This window comes from Rhamphochromis longiceps, linkage group LG9 (assembly GCF_057381845.1).
Source record: "Rhamphochromis longiceps isolate RC_006_pf linkage group LG9, R_longiceps_female_GT1.1, whole genome shotgun sequence".
Taxonomy (NCBI): domain Eukaryota; kingdom Metazoa; phylum Chordata; class Actinopteri; order Cichliformes; family Cichlidae; genus Rhamphochromis; species Rhamphochromis longiceps.
The window spans coordinates 10943663-10966164 of NC_140565.1; the positions used below are offsets into that span (position 1 = coordinate 10943663).

General features: G+C 41.0%; 1 protein-coding gene, 1 long non-coding RNA gene and 1 pseudogene across 2 annotated transcripts; 1 reads left to right on the plus strand and 2 right to left on the minus strand.

Annotated features, from left to right (window-relative positions):
• Window positions 1-6398, minus strand: part of LOC146661726 (polypeptide N-acetylgalactosaminyltransferase 17-like) — a 29653-nt pseudogene extending 23255 nt beyond the window's left edge.
• Window positions 6399-6409: 11 nt separating this feature from the next.
• On the plus strand, window positions 6410-8276 carry LOC146661727 (uncharacterized). The gene is made up of 2 exons (XR_014913253.1): window positions 6410-7109; window positions 7320-8276. It is a non-coding gene; the product is annotated as an uncharacterized LOC146661727 (long non-coding RNA).
• Window positions 8277-9243: 967 nt separating this feature from the next.
• LOC146661728 (uncharacterized) lies at window positions 9244-16921 on the minus strand. The gene is made up of 3 exons (XM_085418219.1): window positions 15632-16921; window positions 12085-12225; window positions 9244-11942 (listed from the first exon to the last, which is right to left on the minus strand). Exon 3 carries the CDS (start codon window positions 11895-11897, stop codon window positions 11112-11114), a length of 786 nt encoding a protein of 261 aa, XP_085274345.1. The 5' UTR covers window positions 11898-11942; window positions 12085-12225; window positions 15632-16921; the 3' UTR covers window positions 9244-11111.
• Window positions 16922-22502: the final 5581 nt, after the last annotated feature.

A 22502-nucleotide genomic window follows, 5' to 3' on the forward strand; every position in this document is an offset into this window, starting at 1 on the left:
TGGTGTGTGAGGTGGGCCCCTGGGTGCCTCCTGTGAGGGCTGTCTGTTTTCCACATTCTGCAACGGTAAAATACGACTTAGAGGCGGATATTTGTTTTACCAAATGGACAATTGCTGTTGACAAAACTCGCCTCATGGTTGACTCTGAGAAAAAAACTCTTTCCCACAGAGGGGAATAAACTTATTCGAATATGAGCTTTTTTCCACTAAGGCTTATTTTATGGGGAGATGTACGAAATTATTTACCGGGTTACAAGCAATGATAATATCGGCTGTTGACTCCTCATTTTCATTTTCTGTCTATTGAGAAAACCCAGTGTAAAAGTAGCTAAAAGTAATGAAGAAAAAAACTTTGGTCTGACAAGGAGCAGGCTGCGCAAAACCTACCTTATAGATGTTTTAATAATAATAATATTGTTTTGGGGGGCGCGTTATAGGTTATAAGCATTGAGAAAAAACTGATATCTGATATCTCACTCCTCCTTGACCCGCGGTGTGTGTGTGTGTGTGTGTGTGTGTGTGTGTGTGTGTGTGTGTGTGTGTGTGTGTGTGTGTGAAACAAGATCGCCTGTCACGGCAATTATGGTTTGTTTTTTCAGTCCCTTGTAAAAGGGATTCTCAAAAGGAAAAGTAGTATTCAAAGAAAAGTATTCACTAAGGGATATTTATTCATTTTTACACATACGGGGTAGGCAGCCTGTAGGTTACAAGCGGATAGAAAGTTCTTCTTTTCATCACAAGCTATGGTGTAGCCTAAAAATGCAATTTGTTGCTAGGCAGATCATCTTAAAGGTTTTTTTTACTGCGTCTGTATTATAGGAAAATAAAATACTATTGAAATCTCTACAGGAAGTCACTCTTTATTCCCATTAAGAAATACAGAGAAAATCGTCATAATATTGAAACAGAATTCAGACTATGAGTTTGCGGAAAACTAGCTGCCGCTCTGTCTCTCTATACAGCACAAAATCAGCTGCTGCATCACCGCTGTGCTTCAGGAACCAAACCCCTCCCCTCATGTATATGGAACATGACGCATCAGGTCTGAAAATGACTAGACAATTCCGGAGTATTTCCGGAAGTGTCATAAGGTCCGGATCGAGGCCTTCCTTAGTAAATATGCTGTAATTGAATATGGCATATTCAAAGCCTTCTTCTTTGGGAGAGCAGATCTCATCGGACACAGGAGAGCTGCTGGGCTGCAGAATGAAATCCATCTTGTGTGTCTGAGGCTTAGAAATTGTGAACTCCTCCTCTCTGCTTTTATTCTCCTCCCTCTAAAAACTTTTTTCTTTTTTTTTCCCAACAACAGATGGCGCGCTTCCGGAGGTTTACCCCCCCTCCCTTCTCAGGATGCAATTCGACACGCTTAGCGACAGATGGCGCGCTTCCGGGGTTCGCCCCCCCTTCTCCGGATGTCGGGGGGTTCCCGCCCCCCCCCCTTCTCCGGATGCAATTCGTCACGGTCATTACTCGCTTCCGGGGGGGAGGGGGGAGGTCAAAAGGTCATGATTAGGGCCATCAATCACTTTGGATTAAATTTTGTCATAAACCGTATGGGAGTATCTCTCTATAAGTTATTCCAATGTTCATACATTTGGCAAAGATATGTTTTTTTCCAGATTTAATTTTGAGTACATGTCATTTTTGTTTTTGAATGCTGTGTTTCACTTTAATTTACACTAAAATAAGCCTTTTTCCAAATACCAAAAATTCACTCCTGACTGTTAATAACACCGTGCTTCCCGCTAGATGATAGGACCCACTCACCATGATGGGGTGAACTCCACATGGGCATCAAAAAATCCTGTCACCTCAGCAGTGGCTACCTTCCAACCCTCGATCCTGGCCCTGATCAATCCCTCTCTCTTTTGGTTCCTTACAATCTTCACCAGGCCGGGATAGCGTTTGTTCACATACTCCTCCAGTGGACCTTTCAGTTGCTCTACAGTTCAGAAAATGAAGATAACACATCAAACAAAACAAGTCAGAAATGCTTATAAAGACTGATCTTTAGTTGATCTTTGAATCTGCAGTTTAGCTTATAATCTGCACATCTATCCTTGAACAGTCTGCCAGCTGGAGTTTTCCAGTATTTGATCTGATGTCAGGACTAATAAAGCCTGAAAAGAATATATCACCATTGCAGCTAAGTTGGCGAGTTTAAGAAGAATCCCTACATGCTAAAGAAAGTGCTTGTATTTTTTTCTTAGCTTCTCTAACATCAGATCCATTGCAGCCCTCTTTACTGAAGAAAGGAGGAAAAAAAGAAAAATGCTGTTCCAGAGTCCCCTCTGGCAGCAACAATCAAAGCCTGACACATTATGCCTAGCTTGCATAATTATTTTCATGCAATCACAATAATTGGAATTCATGTCGATAAATATGAAAGGACAGCAGAGTGAGCTTAAGCAACCATTCCCAGTATGACAACTCTTTTGTCTCACTTCTCTCACTGGCAGCCTGCACTCCTTTATAAACCTCACATCAAGCCTTAGTATTGGTTGTGTGAAACAACATGATAAGAACACAAAGGGCAACCCACTAAGCACTAAATGGTAAATGGCCTGCATTTGTATAGCGCTTTTCTAGTCCCTAAGGACCCCAAAGCGCTTCACACTACATAATAAGTATTTGGTCAATAACAAAAATACAACTCAATACTTTGTAACATAACCTTTGTTGGCAATAACAGAGGTCAAACGTTTACTATAGGTCTTTACCAGGTTTGCACACACAGTAGCTGGTATTTTGGCCCATTCCTCCATGCAGATCTTCTCGAGAGCAGTGATGTTTTGGGGCTGTCGCCGAGCAACACGGACTTTCAACTCCCGCCACAGATTTTCTATGGGGTTGAGGTCTGGAGACTGGCTAGGCCACTCCAGGACTTTCAAATGCTTCTTACGGAGCCACTCCTTTGTTGCCCGGGTGGTGTGTTTTGGATCATTGTCATGTTGGAAGACCCAGCCTCGTTTCATCTTCAAAGTTCTCACTGATGGAAGGAGGTTTTGGCTCAAAATCTCACGATACATGGCCCCATTCATTCTGTCCTTAACACGGATCAGTCGTCCTGTCCCCTTGGCAGAAAAACAGCCCCATAGCATGATGTTTCCACCCCCATGCTTCACAGTAGGTATGGTGTTCTTGGGATGCAACTCAGTATTCTTCTTCCTCCAAACACAACGAGTTGAGTTTATACCAAAAAGTTCTACTTTGGTTTCATCTGACCACATGACATTCTCCCAATCCTCTGCTGTATCATCCATGTGCTCTCTGGCAAACTTCAGACGGGCCTGGACATGCACTGGCTTCAGCAGCGGAACACGTCTGGCACTGCGGGATTTGATTCCCTGCCGTTGTAGTGTGTTACTGATGGTGACCTTTGTTACTTTGGTCCCAGCTCTCTGCAGGTCATTCACCAGGTCCCCCCGTGTGGTTCTGGGATCTTTGCTCACCGTTCTCATGATCATTTTGACCCCACGGGATGAGATCTTGCGTGGAGCCCCAGATCGAGGGAGATTATCAGTGGTCTTGTATGTCTTCCATTTTCTGATGATTGCTCCCACAGTTGATTTTTGCACACCAAGCAAATACTTATTTTCCACCCTGATTTACGAATAAATTCTTTACAAATCCAACCATGTGAATTCATGGATTTTTTTTTCACATTCTGTCTCTCACAGTTGAAGTGTACCTCTGGTGCAAATTACTGACCTCTGTCATCATTTTAGGTGGAGGAACTTGCACAATCGGTGGTTGACTAAATACTTTTTTGCCCCACTGTACCTATGAAAATATACTCACTGTATATATATATATAATCAAAGCATTTCTTTAGCAAAGTGCACATACTAGCCCTTTTTAAGTTCATTGACATATGTGCACTCAAACAGGCCCAATGAGATTGAGGGTTATACCCCAATTATTTGTGTTAGGTTTGTAAGCTTTTCCAAATGAATACAGAAAATCAGCAAAACCACCATAAAGAAAGCTTATTTAAATAAAGCTGATATTGGGAGAACAAAGCCCAAGGGGTGGAAAATGAGTAAAAAACCTGTGAAGCAGAGAATAACATGAGGGACTGTTGCAGAGCGCATGAGTGAAACAAGCTCACAGATGAGCTGACAAAGATTGGCAGAAATCACTTTAGAGCAGCCGGGTAATAAGGAACAGGTGAACATAGAGTGGAGCAGATAATTACGAGCAAAAACCCAAACAAATACTTTCAGACAATCCTAAAGCTCTTATTTAGTTGCATAGAGCCATGTGTGAACATTTTGTCTTTACATTTTGCTTCCAAGGAACCGAACTGTCTTTTAATTCTGTAATTTATTTCACGTTCTTCAGGCTTTCTGAAGCTCCTTCAAATTTTTCTTTGGACATCATTTTATTATAATTTTCAGTGCAGTCCTTTATTTGTTTGTTCCTATGAATCATTCACACATAATAAAGGCACCTAACTCAAGGGACAAATTCGTTACTGGCACATTACCAGCAGCTTGTCACAAATACACAATTTGTTTCCTGCACAAAAAATGACAACGATAACACACCAGCAAGGTGATTACCAAAGAGCTATTAGCCAAAAACTTGACATATGTCAAGAAACTAAACAAGTAGAGGACAAAAGAACTGGCAGCTTAAATAAAAACATCTACAGCAGACGAACAGAATTTGAAAGTTGTGTCCTTAAGAAATAACACAAAACTGACACACAACCTGAGAGATGCATCTGGCATCTTATGTTTGCAAGTTTCAGTAAACTGCTGCATCTATTTCCCATTTTCCTAGCAAAATACAAAGACATGATGGCTTATTAGCTCATCCTATCCTAAATAACCACTAATGTATGCCAACTATTGTCACTGCTACACTATCAAAAGCTGAAAACAAACATAAAAAACATACAAATTCATCACCACAACAACACAGTTGATAAATAAAGAAATACAGAAGCACACATGCAAATAGAGAGATGACATAAAAGTTCTCACTCAGCTCCCTGCGGTGCTGTTTTAAGCTCCAACTCACTCTAAACAACACCAACGGGGGTCTACTGCTTCCTGAGCATCAACGACCGCGCCACCTTTTTAAGATAAGATAAGATAAGATAAGATAAGATAAGATAAGATAACCTTTATTAGTCCCACACGTGGGAAATTTGTTTTGTCACAGCAGGAAGAGGACAGTGCAAAGGTTATTCACTAGTTTCAGTTTTATAATAATATAAAACTTAATTATATAATTATATTCAGGTTACATGACACTTATTGTATAAGATAATTATTTCTGGGATGCTGAATGACAATTTGATGTGTATTTTGTTGCTTTCAGTAGAAATCCTGCTGATGACTCAGTGGATTTTAGATGGAAATTCTGTGTTTCACTCACTATAAACCATCTTCTAATCAGAGGGCGAAAAAGCCACTCTTCTTATTTGGTATTAGCTGAAGAAAATATTTAATCTATACTGACCGTCATCGCTGTTGTCGTCCACCAGGATGACCTCCTTGAGCAAGTGTGTGATTGACAGCTGAGTGGACTGAGCGCAGGATCACCGACAGAGCCTCGTTGACGAAGATGAAGATGAGGGAGATTTGGGGAAGGTCTCTTGAGTAGCTGACCTTTCTACATCTGTAGAAAGACACGACACAACACCTGTAAACTACTTGCATTAAGTAATACGAGGTGCCAGTGGAGCACTAGAGTGATGGTTTGGGAAAAGTAGTCTACAAAGTTATACAATTAAAAAGACAATCATGATTTTGTATTGATGAGCCCATTTACCATGATTTCTAACATTTCTGATCAATTGAATGTTGTATTAAATAACAAGGAATATGCCTTTCTTTTTAAAAAATGAGGACATTTCTCAGTGAACCTTAATTTTTGAGTGCTCGCATATTTAATTTTGAATTTGTAAAAAAGACTAAACTACCTCCATAGAGCTGCTGACGTCTTGTTCAATGGGGCTGAAAGGCAGAGCAAGTGCTGCTTCCTGTTCAACTATAATCACAAGGATTTATTTTCCACATTGGCCTTTTAACTGCATGTGCTGTTTCAGATAGAAACCCTATTTTAAACTTGTTTTGTTTAAACAGCTCTAATGAAGCGGAAAGCGGCAGGGTGAGGCTTTGGCTCTAAGTTTAGCACATGTGGGAAAGGAAGGGGCTTCTTTTATTGTCTCCTTTTCACGTCTTTTTTTCTTTTATCGATTATCTTATTTCCTCTGTGAAATAATAGCTAATTAGAAGTTATTCTATAACAAATCCAGTGTTTTCAATTCACGAGGTTGGAGAACACTTTTTTAGGGTTTTTGGCAGGAAACCATTAGAAAACAGAAGGCAACATTAACAAGATTAACCACGAAGAACTGGGACATTTGTCACCTTTTTTCTCCTTCTGATACAATATTGCAAAAGTCTTGAGGCATCCTCATTTCGTTATATTCTGCTGGGAAAATGGGAAATAGGCAGAGCAATTCACTGAAACGTGCAAACATAAATGGAAATACAGTACATAAGGCAAAAATGTACTTGAAAGTCAATATTTGGTATGGCCACCTTTACTATCGAACATAGCCTGGACTCTCTCTTTCCGGAACACACTGCTTTAATAAATGTTGAGGTCTGGGCTCTGGGGAGGCCAATCCATGACTGATCTAGGTATACGTTTACTGCATTCACCGTGTGTTTGGGATCATTGTCGTAATGAATAAAAATATGCCTTTTCCAACTAGATGCTTTTCAGCTGGGACTGCATGATTAATGAAAATCTTAATATCTGGTTCATATTTCCATCAGCTTTCTCAAGATTCCCAACACCACTGGCAGAGCCTTCATCGTGTTTTACAGATGGATGTAAACACCCTCTGTTGGAGTCATATCAACAATTATTTGAACCAAAAATGTCAAATATGAATTCATAATGCTGTAAGACCTGTTGCCACTGATATAGTCCAGTTCTCGTGTAATTTACCATACCTCAGCCTTTTCTCCCTGTTTCTCTTCACTAAAAATGGCTTCCTGACAGCCTTCCACTGAGACCGTTTCTGATGAGGCTTCAGCAAACAGCAGATGGATCCATTAAAGGGCCAGTGCATCTCTCAGGTACTTCAAGTCTTTGCTTTTCTTTATATTTTTCTACATCTTAAGGACATGATTTCCAGATACAGTTCATCTGCTGTACAGAGTTATTTAGTCCTGCTACTTTTCCGGTTTCCTCAATTTTTTTAAGGACTCACAGCACGCCAGATTTTTGGGAACCACCTAGTTGGTTCAAAATGTTATTTTTACCTATCAGATTTTGTTATCTTTTAGATTCTTAAAGTGCTATGCTGTGGTGTGCTGGGGGAGCAGCACAGCAAAGAAGGACTCATCCAGGCTGGAAAAACTGATCAGGAAGGCTAGCTCTGTGGTCGGCATGAAGCTGGACACCCTGGTGACAGTGGCAGAGAAAAGGACACTAAAGAAACTGATGGACATTATGGACAATGCCAGGCATCCTCTGCACACGGCCATTAACAACCAGAAGAGTCTGTTCAGTGACAGGTTGCTTCTCCCCAAGACAAGAACTAACAGACTTAAAAACTCCTTTGTCCCACACGCCATCAGACTGTTTAACTCCTCTCTGGAGGGGAGAGGGAGGGGAAACAGGAGGACAAAGGAGGGGGGAACAACTAAGCTGTAGTGCCTCTTCACCTCACTGTGCAATACCTTTTGTGCAATACTTTTGTAAATAGTCAACAGTGCAATAGACCTCAATACTCGATACTTTGGGAGCCATAAACATCATTAGACCAGTGCACATATTGGTAAATGGACTGGTTCTTATATAGCGCTTTTCTACTCTTCTGAGCACTCAAAGCGCTTTACACAACTTGTGCATTCACCCATTCACACCCATTCGCACAAGCACATTGTTCTAGGTGCTTTCTAAGTAACATTCACACACATTCATACTCCGATGGATGCATCGGAGAGCAATTTGGGGTTAATATCTTGCCCAAGGATATTTGGCATGCAGACTGGGGGAAGCCAGGAATCGAACCACCAATCTTCCGATCAGCAGATGACCTGCTCTACCGCCTGAGCTACAGCCACCCCCTTATTGTCTCTATTGTGCTCTGTCTTGGTTGTTGAGTTGACTAATGTGGAAATAAAATTTATCCAGCAGTAAACCTGAGTTTGCGGTGAGGGAAGCATCTTGTACAGTACAGCACTTTCCAGCAGGAACTTCGATAGAATGTAAAATAAAACATTTTGTGTATTTTAAAATGACATTCAGTGTGTTTTTGTTGTTGCTGCACTAATCAACCACTTACTACTAACTGCAATGGTAGTTTATTGGATTGGAAAGTGTGGCGATGCTCGCCACCTGGTCTCCCTTCTTGCTTGTTGGTGTGGGCAGGTCTCATTTGTAGGTGCTGAAGAGCTGCTGTGGCTCATTTCCATCAGTGGCACTGGCAATACCTGGGCTCATTCTGTCAGTGAGGTAGTTGAAAAACCCCAGTTGGGTAAAGCGTTTGGGGGTTTTTGTTAACAGACATGCTTATCTATTTAGTTGGTGTTATTTTTTTCAGCTAAATTTTTTAGTGCAATTAGCACTTTCAGCATCAATCCATAGCAATGTGTTGTATTTTTCACATTGTCTGTGTGTAAAATACATATGTAAGCATAGATTACACAAAGGATCCTGCACGCCAAGCTGGATACAAATAGAAATCCCTGGAAACAATTCTTTCTGCGCTTAAGAGCAGCTTCCTATTGCAACGCTGGAGGATTTGTCACCATTACTGGATACGCTGCAGAAGCACAGCAAAGCAGTGACTGTGTGGAGTCGAAAACTATTACACCAACTACACTACACAGTCACCCACATTACCCCAATCACTGGCGTGTTTACACAACAGAGACGCTGAGTCTTTGTTACGGGCGCCAGCCACTGTGGCCTCGTTGTGTGGACACAGAGAGACCTTGCTGTGACTCGCGTCTTCCCTGCTGTGGATTTCTGGAAACCGCGCTTAAAGAAAGCACAAGACTTCTTTCGTAAAATGTGCCTTCCTGAACTTGTTGGGAAATACTTCTCGAAACAACGTGCTGCTCTAAATAGCCTGTAATGTTTCATGTTGTGGTTAAAGATTGATGACAGCTGTGTGGTGCGATGTAAATAGTTTGCATTTCATTTTTATGTGATTGCTGTGTACATGTGAATAGATCTATAATAAAGAAAAACAAACAAATATACTATTCTTTTTTGTTTTATTAAAACAACTTCACACAAAGTACAACTATTTACAATGTACAGTACATCCAAAAGAACAGCTTTAAGAATACTCAACAGGAGCAAGTGTCATTTGGCCCTGGTTTGACAACAACACTGGGGCACATATTAACAAAAACACAGCAAACCTTAACGATCTTATCAAGAAGTGTTGTGTCTTCAGCCTCACATGATAAGAGTAATCAGACTGTGTGTAACATTTTGAACTTGTTGCGCAAACTACCTATTACTCGCTCAACATGAATTCTCAGGTGGGCAATTGCTCTCGTTTGTTCAACGTCCCTTGCATCAAGTTGACAGTAGCCTTTTGTGAAAGCTGGAATCTTGACCTCCGCACACATCATTCCTACAGCATCTCTGATGTCAAAGCCTCTGTCAGCCAATACTACGTCCCCTGGTAACAGCTTTTGAAGAATGCCACATCTCTCTATGATGTGTTTATCTGATGCACGACTAGGGCTGGGCCATATTATACCATTCACGGTAATACCGGTATAATGTTAGGCAACGATAGGAAAATGAAATATCGCGATAGAATGGGAGTAAAACGCGCATGCGCAGTGCCTTTGTTTTCATACGCACATGGCCGATTGTTGAGTGAAACAGATGAACCAGAATTGGTTTGTAAAAATGGTGCAACTTCCGTGATGTGGAACTGGTTTGGTGTTTGTCTGTCAGATACACGACAAAGCACATTTTTTTGCAGAACATGCAAGCGGTCGTCGTTATTGTCGTATTTGTCGGACTAAGATGCTCTTAAATCTGGGAGTAATCTGGGTCCTAAACTCCGTATGCTTCAGGTCAAACAACACTGCAGCATCACTGAGAGTTAAAAACTGTCTAAATTCTTTCATCTTTAGTAAAACGATCAGCATTGCTGCTTTACCAGGTGTAACTATAAAGTTTAACTTCCATGAAAACAAAAAGTTATTACATTTAATGGAGTTAGAAGTTAGCAGGAAGCTAGCGGAAGTTAGCTCGCTAGTTTCGCTAGTTACCTAAGCATGATTTAGCATGTTCTGACTGAGAGATTTCTGAAAAAAATCAAACGTACAGCTCTGCTATCACTTCCAACATAAATGAAGACAGGAAACTAAACAGCAGTGACGTTTGTAGGGTTACTGAAGTTGGGCTAGCTGGTATATAATGATGTGCTACGTGATCGCTAGCGACACAGCTATGTTAGCATAACATAAACAGTGAAGCTGGAGGACGAACACTAACACTTTTCCACTTATAAAAGTTAACGTGAAGGTTCTTCATGGTTAGAGACAAATGCAATCGCATGGCAGGATGCTGTAAACGGACCAAACTTCAGTCAGGAGAACAACTGAGATAATCTATCCACAATACCAGGTTAGTCATTAATATACTGCAACAACATGGGAATAGAGCAGCTGCCAGAGAATTCAACATTAATGAATCAATGGTACAGAAGTGGAGGAAGCAAGAAGAATGAGTTTAATAAAGTTTGATTTATCTGACTGCTTTGTTTCGCTTAATGTGCCTTATAATCCCGTGCACCTTATGGTCCGAAAAATGCGTACTGCACACTGCAGTTTAATGTTGCAAAGCACCTCTTTTTAACTTCAGTGGATATTATACATGGTTATGCTCAGGATATGTCAGCCCATTTCTACTGGAAATGCCTTTTGGTTAAACTTTCAGCAAGGAATTTGCATTTGCACTGTTACATTTTTATAAAGCTTTAATGTACATAAAAACCAGCTTCTTGTTTAGGTGAAAATAAATGGAAGGTTGTCTTTTTGCGCTAGTAATGTTGTGGAGTTGTATTTTGTCTCGCATCAATTATATCGTCGGTTATATCGTTATCGCAAATTTTCAAATATATATCGTGATAAATATTTTTGGCCATATCGCCCTGCTCTATGCACGACCCCCCATCCCCTGGAAATGAAAGAAATAGCTCCATGGGGTGTAATCCCGATGAGGTATTTTATGGTCTGTGTACCCTTGTAATGAGAGTATGTTTGTGCGCGTGCCTTTAAATTAGATGGTCTTTCTGTTCGAATCTCAAAACAGTCAACAATGATTGCTACTCGTTTTCCAAAAGTTTCAGTAAACTGTGGAGGCATTGTCGCCTGCAGACAGTGCCTCTCAGGCCAGTGCACCAGTGCTCCTAAGTGGGCATACAAAACATCAATGGTATCGGTGAAGACAGAAGACAGTGTTTTGTGCGACACATGGAATAGATGACAAAGATGCTGGACTGGAAGATCAAGTCTCAGACGCATTAGTGTGAGTAAGAGCATTTGGAAACCTGTCAGTTTCTTCGGTATTGGCAGGAAATCTTTGACAGTGTTGAAGAGGGACATTAAGACTGCATAACAATATAGTCCAGTGTAATATCTTACTTTTTCGGTATCGTCCTTTAAGAAAGTTTCATTCAGCTCTGTCTTTTGCAACTGTGCTCGAAGCAGTCTGTTCTCCTCCAACAGCCGGTTTATTTCTGCTCTGCCCTGTTGACTGCACACACAGTCCTTCGTCTGCCCTTCAGCTTCCGTGACGCTGTCACTCCCATCACCACTGTCCACATTTGCAGCTGGTACGTCAACCTCCACTTGTCCAACACAACTGCTGTCCACTGCCTCCATGACATGGTTGTTGTTCTTCTGTCAGACCTTCATCGATCATCAAGCCTGTAAGATAAAAAATAGTGCATAGACTTAAGGTTAATGTACACCAATATTCCAATGACAGGTGTGTGATTCATCTTTAAGTTATGTGCGGATTAGTGTACCATAAGAGCAATTTAGTATGTTTTCAGAGGGGGGTGTTTACCTGCAATGGGTGCTCTTTTTCGCTTCCGTTGCATACGCCTTGCGTGCCGGTCCGAGTCTGACACAGGTTTGTCGTCGTGCCCCATGTGCAGTGTTGGTGCCCAGTCTGGATTTGTTACATCCATTTCATATGCTGGTTTGCCTGCAATAATGCCAAATCAAAAGCTACTCAGTCGACATGACGTGGTTCTGCAGCATCACACATTAGCATGTTTTATCTCATTATCTATGACCGCAGCGCATTGAAAAAAACCCCACTAAAAGCCTTTTGGTTTGGTCCTTTTACAGCATCCTGCCATGCGATTACATTTGTTCCTGACCACCGAGAACACTCACGTTAACTTTTATCGAGTGGAAAAAAAGTTAGCGTGTTTATATTGTGCTAACATAGCTGTGTTACTAGCGGTCACGTAGCACATCATTATATACCAGCTAGCCCAACTTCAGTAACCCTACAAATCAATCAATCAAGCTTTATTTATAAAGCACTTTTCATACAGAAAAAATGTAGCACAAAGTGCTTTACATAGTTAAAAGCAGCCCACCCCACCCTCCAACTCACTCCCCACACTCTCAATACACATATATCCCCCCACCCCCACCCACACACACACATACACACACGCGCACACTTAAAGAGTAAAAATTGGGCTGGGCTCGCATGAGCCAAGTGAGGAAACATTATAACAGAGAGCCGTCTGCACCGGGAGCCGGTCACAGACCGCAGCCTCCGGGCTGGGCACACAGCCGGAGGGAGGCCAAGGAGCCCCCCAACCAGGCTGAGAGGACCCCAGAGACCAGCAGCCACGGTCAATAACAGCCCCGGTGCAGAGAGCGCCCTCCGAGGAAACACTGGAGATATGACGCAATACGATATATACAGGGTAAAATGATAAAATAAATAAGAACAGGATACAATATAAATATAAATATAAATAGAGTAAGAAGATTAAAAAATGAATAAGAATAAAATCAAAAAATATTAGGTAAATCCTAAATTAATAATAGAATAACAGGATAGAATAAATAAGCATAAAAAATAAATAAACGCTAAGTAAAAGCTAAATTAAAAAGGTGGGTCTTGAGCCTGTTCTTAAAAACATGTACGTTCTCTGCGGCCCTGAGCTCCTCCGGCAGGCTGTTCCACAGACGAGGACCATACCACTGAAAAGCTGCCTCTCCGTGAGTATGTGTCCTGACTTTAGGGACAATCAAAAGGCCAGTACCAGAGGACCTCAGGGTCCGCGAGGGTTCGTATGGTAAAAGCAGATCTGAGAGATAAGAAGGCCCAAGACCATTAAGACATTTAAAAACCAATAAAAGAACTTTAAAATCGATCCTGAAACACACGGGGAGCCAATGCAGCGATTCTAAAACCGGTGTAATGTGGGCCCGCCCTCTGGTCTTCGTCAGCACACGAGCTGCCGAGTTTTGCAAGAGTTGTAAAGTTGAAATATTCTTCTTAGGAAGACCAGAGAGCAGGGCATTACAGTAATCAATGCGACTGGCAATAAAAGCATGCATCAGCATCTCCGTGTTGGCCCGAGAGAGAATAGGGCGGACTCTGGCTATATTTTTTAGATGATAAAATCCAATTTTGGTTACATGTTTAACATGTGGGATAAAACCAAGCTCAGAGTCAAAAATAACACCCAGGTTTTTCACTTGTAGCGAAGGACATAGTGAAAATGCCTCTAATTTAGACAAGAGTTTCTCTCTCTGAGCTTCAGGACCGACAATTAAAACTTCAGTTTTGTCCTGGTTAAGCTGTAAAAAGTTTTCTGCCATCCAAGATCTTATATCCAAGATACAGTTAAAAAGGGCATCCATTGGTCTGGTGTCATCAGGAGACACGGAGATGTACAGCTGCGTGTCATCAGCGTAACTGTGGAAGTTCACTCCATGCCTCCTGATGACACTGCCGAGAGGCAACATATACAAATTAAAAAGTACAGGGCCTAGAACCGACCCTTGAGGCACACCACATGTCATTTTATGGATCTTAGAGGAGCATGTATCCATACTCACCATAAAAGATCTGTCAGAGAGATAGGAAGTGAACCAGTTGTGTACAGCACCAGAGAGGCCCACCATGTGTTTTAGTCTGTTTAAAAGAATAGCGTGGTCTACTGTATCAAAGGCTGCGCTTAGATCCAGCAGCACCAGGACTGAGAGCTTTTGGGCGTCCCAGTTACATCTAAGATCATTTAAAACCTTTAGGAGAGCCGTCTCTGTGCTGTGGTTCACCCTAAATCCAGACTGGAATATCTCCAGGATCTGTCTATCATTGAGAAAATCAGTAATCTGAGTAAAAACAAGTTTTTCTAAGACTTTACTTAAAAATGGTAAGTTGGATACAGGTCTGTAGTTATTAAAATCATTACAATCCAAATTGCTCTTCTTCAGAAGGGGCCTCACCACCGCCGTTTTAAAGGCAGCAGGGAAGACACCCAACTGAAGAGAGCAATTCATCATGTATAAAAGCTCAGCCTCAAAAAATCCATAAAGTGTTTTAAAGAGTGAAGAGGGGATTGGATCTAAAAGACATGTGGTGGGTCTCACTGTGGAGAAAACCTTCTGAAAGTTCTCAGCATTAACCAGGACAAAGCTGTCCAGTGTCTCCTCAGGTACAATCGAGCCCTCAGATGTGTTTACAATCATATCGCGATTAGATAAAATATCAGATCTGATGGCGCTGATCTTTCCCCTGAAGTGGTCTGCAAACTGCTCACAGAGCGAGTCTGTGGGGGTTCTTTGGGAGCTGTTAAAATCAGGGTTAAATAAATGATCTATGGTGGAAAAGAGGACCTTGGGATTATTTTTGTTAATACTGATTATTTTGGCGAAGTATGAATTTCTTGACTTCCTTAATGTATTATTGTACATTTTAAATTGCTCGGAAAATATTTGATGGTTGATATTATTTTTATTTTTCCTCCATCTCCTTTCTGCTGCCCTGCAATTTCTTTTGAGTTTTTTGACTTCTTCGTTTCTCCAGGGTGATGCATGTTTTACGTTAATCTTTTTGGTGGTGAGTGGAGCAACGGAGTCAAGGCTTTTCTTCAGTTTGCTGTTAAAATAACTAAAAATCAAATCGCAGGGTGCAGGTAAAATCACAGGGGGGCATTTGACTAAAACCCTGGTAAAATTTGCAGCCACTGTCACTGCTGTTTAGTTTTCTGTCTTCATTTATGTTGGAAGTGATAAGAAAGCTGTACGTTTTAATTTGTTTCCAAAACCCCGCAGTCAGGACATGCTATATTGTATTTAGATAGAAGCTAGCGAGCTAACTTGCTGCTAACTTCTAACTCATATGTCATAAATTCCATTGTCATGGATGCCTGGATGTTTAACTCAGTTGTTACACCTGGTAGAGCAGAACGCTGATAATTTTATTAAAGATGAAAGACTTAAGACAGTGTTTTAACTCTCAGTAATGCCACAGTGATCATTTGATATATGGACCTGCAGCAGAGTTTAGGCCCAGACACGGCTAGTGACGTCAGACTCAACAATCGGATAGTGATATGAATTACTTTAGAACTCACCGGAGAGAAAATGCCGCGAGCAAACCAACAAAAAGCTGGGGATTGCACGGAACTCGATATCCGCTCGTCTCACCGCTGCAATCCATGCCTGGCGTCTTTGTTTGGTGATATCGGATACATGGGATCCCTCACGTTGCCGCCAGGATGGAAAACGATTAAAAGATTAATCCAGTTTCTTGCCTTCACGATCGTGAGATCTAACATTGCAACCGACTACACACGTACCACCATAGCTGAAGCTGTATCCTTTGTCTGGCCTACTGTGATGGCGGCAGGGGGCGCATTCTAAAATGTCATGTGACAATCTGATTCATGAAGAGTGATGATGTCACAAGGACATGTGATGATGTCACAAGGACATGTGATGATGTCACAAGCACATGCCTTTGAGCCTTTTCTATAAATAGGGGTCAGGAGCAGCAAGTTTTAGTCAGTTTGTTCGCAGCCTTCAAACGTTCGACCAGAGCTATATTTGAAAGTATTTGTAAACCTCTTCAGAGTCACTGTGCACAGGATTAAAAATGTATCCACGAAAATGCCAACAAAGAATAAACAATCTTGCTGCCTCTCCTTCGAGGTCTGGCCGGCCACTCACTTCAAGAGGGAAGCCTGATATGACACGATCCATTGGTGCCTCATCAGTCCAAAGGACATTACAGGAAAACTCCGACCTACATGCAAAAATTAAACAAATTGAAGAAGAGAAGCTTCAACTGGAGGAGAAGTGCAGACAATTGGAAGCACGAAATCAAGAGCTGGAAAAACAACAGCAACGCCAGCCTTACACAAAAATTATTAGTGAGGCCTGGGAAGGAAAGTTTGGTGAAGCACGACAGAAGATTTTGTTCCTGATGAAGGAAAACAAGACAAAGAGTGCTGAATTAAAAGAAACGTCTGCCCAGCTTCAACGCGCGAATGCTACTATTGGGGAGATGCAAAGGGATCTCCAAAACATGGAGCAAAAGAATCAGGCGCTCCAAGGAACGCTTGATGAAGCTATGGAACAAACTGCACAAATCCTCGGACAGAAAAAGGAAGGGGTCACACAAATGCAGGACCAACTCAAAGGCATAAAGAAAAAATACGAAGTGCTGAAAGTCAGGCTGGATGAAACAGAGTGCAAAAAAAAAGAGCTTCTTCAAGAGAAAGAGCAACAGGAAGAAGAAAAAAAACGTATTCTCCAGGACTCAGACAACTTGAAGTGTGAAAACGCTGAAATGCTTGCACAAAAGCAGCAACAAGAGAAAATAAATGAAGACCTGCAGCGTAAGCTTCAAGAAATCACAAGAAGAAATGAGCAGTTAGAAAAGATGCACAAGGAAAAACAACAGCAAAATACAGACAAGTGCAATCTATTAAAAGAAATGGAGCAAAGATGCCAGAAACTTGAGAAGGAAGTTGAAGAAACAACCGATCAGTTGAGAACCCTCATCCTAGAGAAAAAAGTGGTCGTGGAAAAGCTCATGGAAAAGAAGAAAAAACGTTTCCGCTTCTTCTGGAGGAGGGACACTCCTGCTTTTTCTACTTTTTCTATTTTTTCTACTGCTGACGTCACCTCGTCTCCCTCCACCTCTGTTCCATCTTAATTTTCACCTCTCCTCTCCCCTTCTCTCCTAACACTTCTTCCCTCTCTCCTTCATCTTTTTTCACCCCAACCAGTCCCGGCAGTTGACTGCCCCTCGTGAGCCTGGTTCTGCCGGAAGTTTCTGCCCGTTTAAAGGCAGTTTTTCTTCCCCACTGTCGCCTAGTGCTTGCTCAGAGGGGATTGTTGGGGTTTTCTCTTTTCTTTTTTTTTCCCTTCTTATTACCATTTTCCTTTATTTACCGATTTGTTTTGTTTACTTTTCTTTTATGTTGTTTCTTTATTTACTTGTTTAACTTTTTTTCAACTTATGTAATAAACTAATAAACCAATTGAATTTATCCTCTGCGTATTTTACATCTAATCTTTAAAGAATATTTCCAAAACATTTTCAAACATCACGATCTGTCTTTTGTTTGCTTGTTAAAACCCCGTAAATGGTGAAGTAAAAACCCTGTGATATGGTTTAAAACATCAAAATAGACTAAACAACTAGTCTAAAACTAAGAGACACAGGATAAAGTTGGTGTGAAGGTTTCAGTCTGTGAATGAATCTAAGCACCATCACCTTAACTTTAAATTCATCTCTGTTACCCTCTTTGTGACTGAACTCTGACCGTGAGCACCACAGCCACTGCGCACCAGTCACACACACTTTAAATCCATCACAGTAAACCAGTTAGTTTACCTCAGTTTGTTTTGCAGCACATTTCACAACATGCAAAAGCATAATGTGCCATGTATAGACTCAAAATCTAATTTAAAAACATGAGGACTGACCTGTAAGCTTTACATTTACAGTTTATCACATACCACTGAGCAGTTCTTACCTGTAATTCTAAGCCCTCTTCTTCCTTTTCTGGTTTAAAACATCAAATTAGACTAAACAACTAGTCTAAAACCAAGAGACACTTAAATATTAAGTTAAACCTCTGGGGTTGCCGGACGCGCCGGCGCGTCAAAATCACATGACCAATTTAAGACGACACAGCTACAAGATGCAGCGATTCAGAGGCTGTATCCCAATTCAGGGTCTGCAGCCTTAAAGGCCGCATTTTAAGGCCGATTACGTCACCATGCCAGTCTCCTATTGCCAGAGGCTGAAGTGTGTGTGCAGTCACCAGGTGATAATCTGATATCGTCTACTTCCCCACTGATGTTAAGTAATATGAAAAAAAAAATGAATCCCACCTTAGGCCGAATGTGTGACTCTCTTCGTAGTGGAAGAGAGAATGAATCTTCCCATCCGAATTCACGGCAATCAGTCTGTCAATCAAATCCTGTGGAGTAAAATGAGAGGCTTTGAACAAGAATGCACCGGATAGGGTGCAAAACGAAAACTGTGTGGAAATTTACAATGGGTAAGGTGGAGAACGTATATCAGTCTCAGTGTGAGAGGGTTTATTTGAATGCGTTTGAAGTAAAACAAATGGGTGGGTGGTGTTTGGAGGCCAAATAAAAAGTGCAAACATGCCCTCAGATGGATGACAAAAAAAAACTGCAGTGTGTGGAAAAGAAGAAGAAGAAAAACACTTACAGGTATGGAGGTTGGCATCTCCCTCAGGGTGTATTCGCTTTTGTTGGCCAAAGACTGTCGGCCCAGCAGTTGCCACACCGACTGGGAAGAGGAGAGGAGGTTGACCAAGTACAGGAAGGACTGAAGAGGAAAGTAAATACAGCAGCTGTTAGAGAGAAAAAATGTATTTGCTTTTAAAGACCATTGTGAATGCATTTGTGCACGTCATGGATTGATCAAATCCTAACACATAATAATAATATAACACTATTCAACTACAAACACTACCGATAATATGACAAATAATATCTGTAGTATTCAAAGCAAAACAAAATGTAAAAAGAATTTATGATTGCAAAGGTAAAACATGGTTTACCACACTCTCAAAACTGAATAAGACATATATTCTGAGCAGAGTGGTTGAGCAGAAACCTATTGCAGCCTGAAGAATATTAAACTACAGGAAAGCTCCCTGCATTTTTCACTGGGTCTGGTAGAACAGGGAAAACATATCATCAAAAGCATCAAAGGAAAAAAAGAGAGACACTTGCACAAACGAGCTACAACTTAGATTATATTAAACAGCTTCAAAGAAACGTAAAGAAAAAAACAAGATACGATGGATTTTTTTTTCTAAAATAGAAATATCTATACTTTCATGTGTCTTCTGATGTTTCTGTGCATGTGTGAACTTATCTTCATATGTACTACCAAACCTCCTACTGTACTTAGCACAGATTAAAGCAAAGACTCGAGTTAATTCACCAAAGTGCTGGTGTGTGTATATTTAGTTTTCCTTTGACCTCAGCATATATGTATAACCCACTGATAAGGCAGACTTTAAAGTCGCCTGTGGCAGGACACAGTTTACACATCACTGGCTGTCCGTATTCACTTGGCTAGTCTCTCTGAGAGAGATGACTTGGCTGCTGTCAGAGGCCAAGCATCAGACACACACAGACAGGCTCACGCTGGAGCTTGTTGAAGCTTTCCTGAGAGAAATTCTGCCAAAAACATAACTAAAAATGCAGTCTTATGAAAGTAAGGCTTATTTGCCCAGACACCCATAAACCAATCAGCAAAAAGCCTTTCTTGTTAACAAAATCACTATTGCCAGTTTCTTAAATATGAATATTCACAAGTGAATTTTCTACATGGCTGCTGGTATCACAGCAACACATGGACCACTATTCTGAGTCCTGGGTTAATAATAATTGGAATCAATTTAATTTTAATCAATTTAAACACCTTTGTAACCAGTGAGCTAAAAACATGATGGAAAAGCAAAACTTCTAAGAGATCTGTGTCTGTACTATTATGTAGATATCTAAAAATTGGGGCATTGTGGGCTCCAGGAAGTTTCTCCTTCTCCCTCTCTCTCACACACACACGCACGCACATACATACAATACCTTAATGCAACTCCTATCTGTGGGGTCAATGGGAGTTGGTTTGGGACGGACCACTCTGATGTCGTCACTGCTGCACTCAAGAACAGACCATAGCTCTAGTACCAGGGCCCGAATAAAGCCTGAGACAGAACACGGAGAAATTTGTTGTACCAAACATTTATTTGAAATAGCAGCAACTAAAATTATTAACAGTGCTTTAATAAATAAACGACTGACTTTGTTATTGTGTCCAATCTTTTAAAGAAATCTGTCTTTGCATTGCTGGCACCGTTTTGATTGGAGGATTTGAATCTCAGGAAGGAAGGAATTTATAATGCCACTCCCTTTGATCCCATTTAATCTCTTCCCTGTTGCACTTTGGCCTGTCAGTAACTACATTTGAATTTTGCAGCTCAAGCTTGCACATAAAGGCTGGATAAAAACGTTAATGCAATCAAAATGTACGCAGCCCTCGCTGGAAAACTGGGGATACAGTACAGTACATAAATGATGAAGCAAAGACAAAACATTAGTGTCATGGAAGAAGAAATAGTCAGTGCATCACGGGAAGCTCCCAGCAATAAAACCTGCATTTGTATTGACACATAAACCTTAATTTGTGAGCAATTTTCAGTGTATTTCAGTTAAATTAATGAGACAAATATAACAAAAGGGATTTTATACTTAGAAGAAGAATATGAAATTGAAATATTAAACTAAGAAAACTATAAATACTGCAGTTCTAGAGTTACAGATATACAATTAAGCTTTGCATATCAGTGCTGTATAACCCAGGGAATGTACTTTTTTTTTTTTTATAATTGAATAGTAATGGAAATCATGAACTGTTTTTCAGAGGTCATAGATCAAATGAGCAGTAGAGTTTTTCTCACAGAATGGTTCTTTCACATAGAAAGCAGTGTGTGCTGCAGGTTTAGCAAATGGCCCATCATTTGTATCTCCAGTGTCTGTTGAAGTGTACAGTATCTGTGTGTGTGCATGACCGTCGGTGCTCTCTGCTCACTCGGGTTCAGAGGTACAGGGAGGAGGCTCAGCAGGAGTAGAGGCAGCTGCTTCATCACAAACATGCCAGGTGCAGGCGGTAAAGGCCCTTTCTGTTTCCTCTCAACCCTCCTGCCAAAGCCATAGAACTCTGCCGAGGTGAACCAGACAACACAATATAGACATTTTTCCCTGTTCCTACATGGAAACACAAGATCAAACGGGCATTTTTTTTTGGCATAAATATGTATATCATATCGGACTCAGTTTGTTCCTGTTATTGTTTTTGCACTGTACTTGTCATCCATTCCAGTGAAACGATGCAGAAGGTTGTAGGTTGTGCAATAGTGCCATCTAGAGGTGAAGTAACATCACACTTGCAGTGATGCTGTAATTAAACTGTCTTCACCCCAGTAGAATAATTGCATGACTCCATCACTGAAGTGGAGGGTTTGCTTTGGAGGGGAAACGCACAGTGTCTCTTTAGTAGCATGGTGGTTGGATCCCACATTTGTTTCTTATGTAACATTGTAAATAGCTGCTAAGACAGCATATCTATTGGACAAGCACATATTATACATACTTTGCACGTGCAGTATTTAATAGAAAGCATTGTGTGCTGCAGGTTTAGCAAATGGCCCATCATTTGTAAGCTCTGTCTGGACTATATCACTTTTTGAGGTCATCCTTCTTTCTGTCAGTCTGCCTTTTTATCGATGGCACAAACATATGTCACATCATGGAACACATGAGTGCTCCACAGCCAGCGCTGCTCAACACAGCAGGGAACTGTTCTTGCGTGGGTAAAGTCATAGGAGAGAATAGGTTTCAGAACGCAGCGGTGCTGTTATAAGCGAAGGGCTGATAAGTAATCAGACTTCTTTTCCCATAACCAGTTGAGTCGCCCCTTCTAGCCAATAGAAAGAATGCAGGATTAAAATATTTGTTCACTAGCTTCATTTTTTGACCTCTTTTGACAAGAGTACGGTATTTCCTGGAGCCTTTTGCATATGGATAAACCTAGTATCAGTATACAACTGATATGTGAATCCATTTATCAAAAAAGAACGCCTCTTCTTACTCTTTCTTACCCAAACAAAAACGGTTTGACAAATACATTTCTCCCTAAGCTGCCTTAAGTCTCCTTTATACCGACAACACAAAAACAACAACAACAACTTATAATATAAGCCTTAAGCATCACAGCTGACAAGTGTTTGTTGTGTCCAAATAACTGCAATAGTACCTGAACTGTGCAGAGCCACAACTCCCGGAGCAGTTGCTGCCACCTGTGTCACCATCACCCCGTAGCCAAACTTCTCGCAGCTGCTCACCTACAGAAAACACACAGAAATCTCATACCCCTAGAAATATTTCAGC

Bases quoted from the DNA above. Each gene is read 5' to 3' on its own strand.
- LOC146661728 (XM_085418219.1), bottom strand. From the start codon at position 11,897: ATGGAGGCAGTGGACAGCAGTTGTGTTGGACAAGTGGAGGTTGACGTA.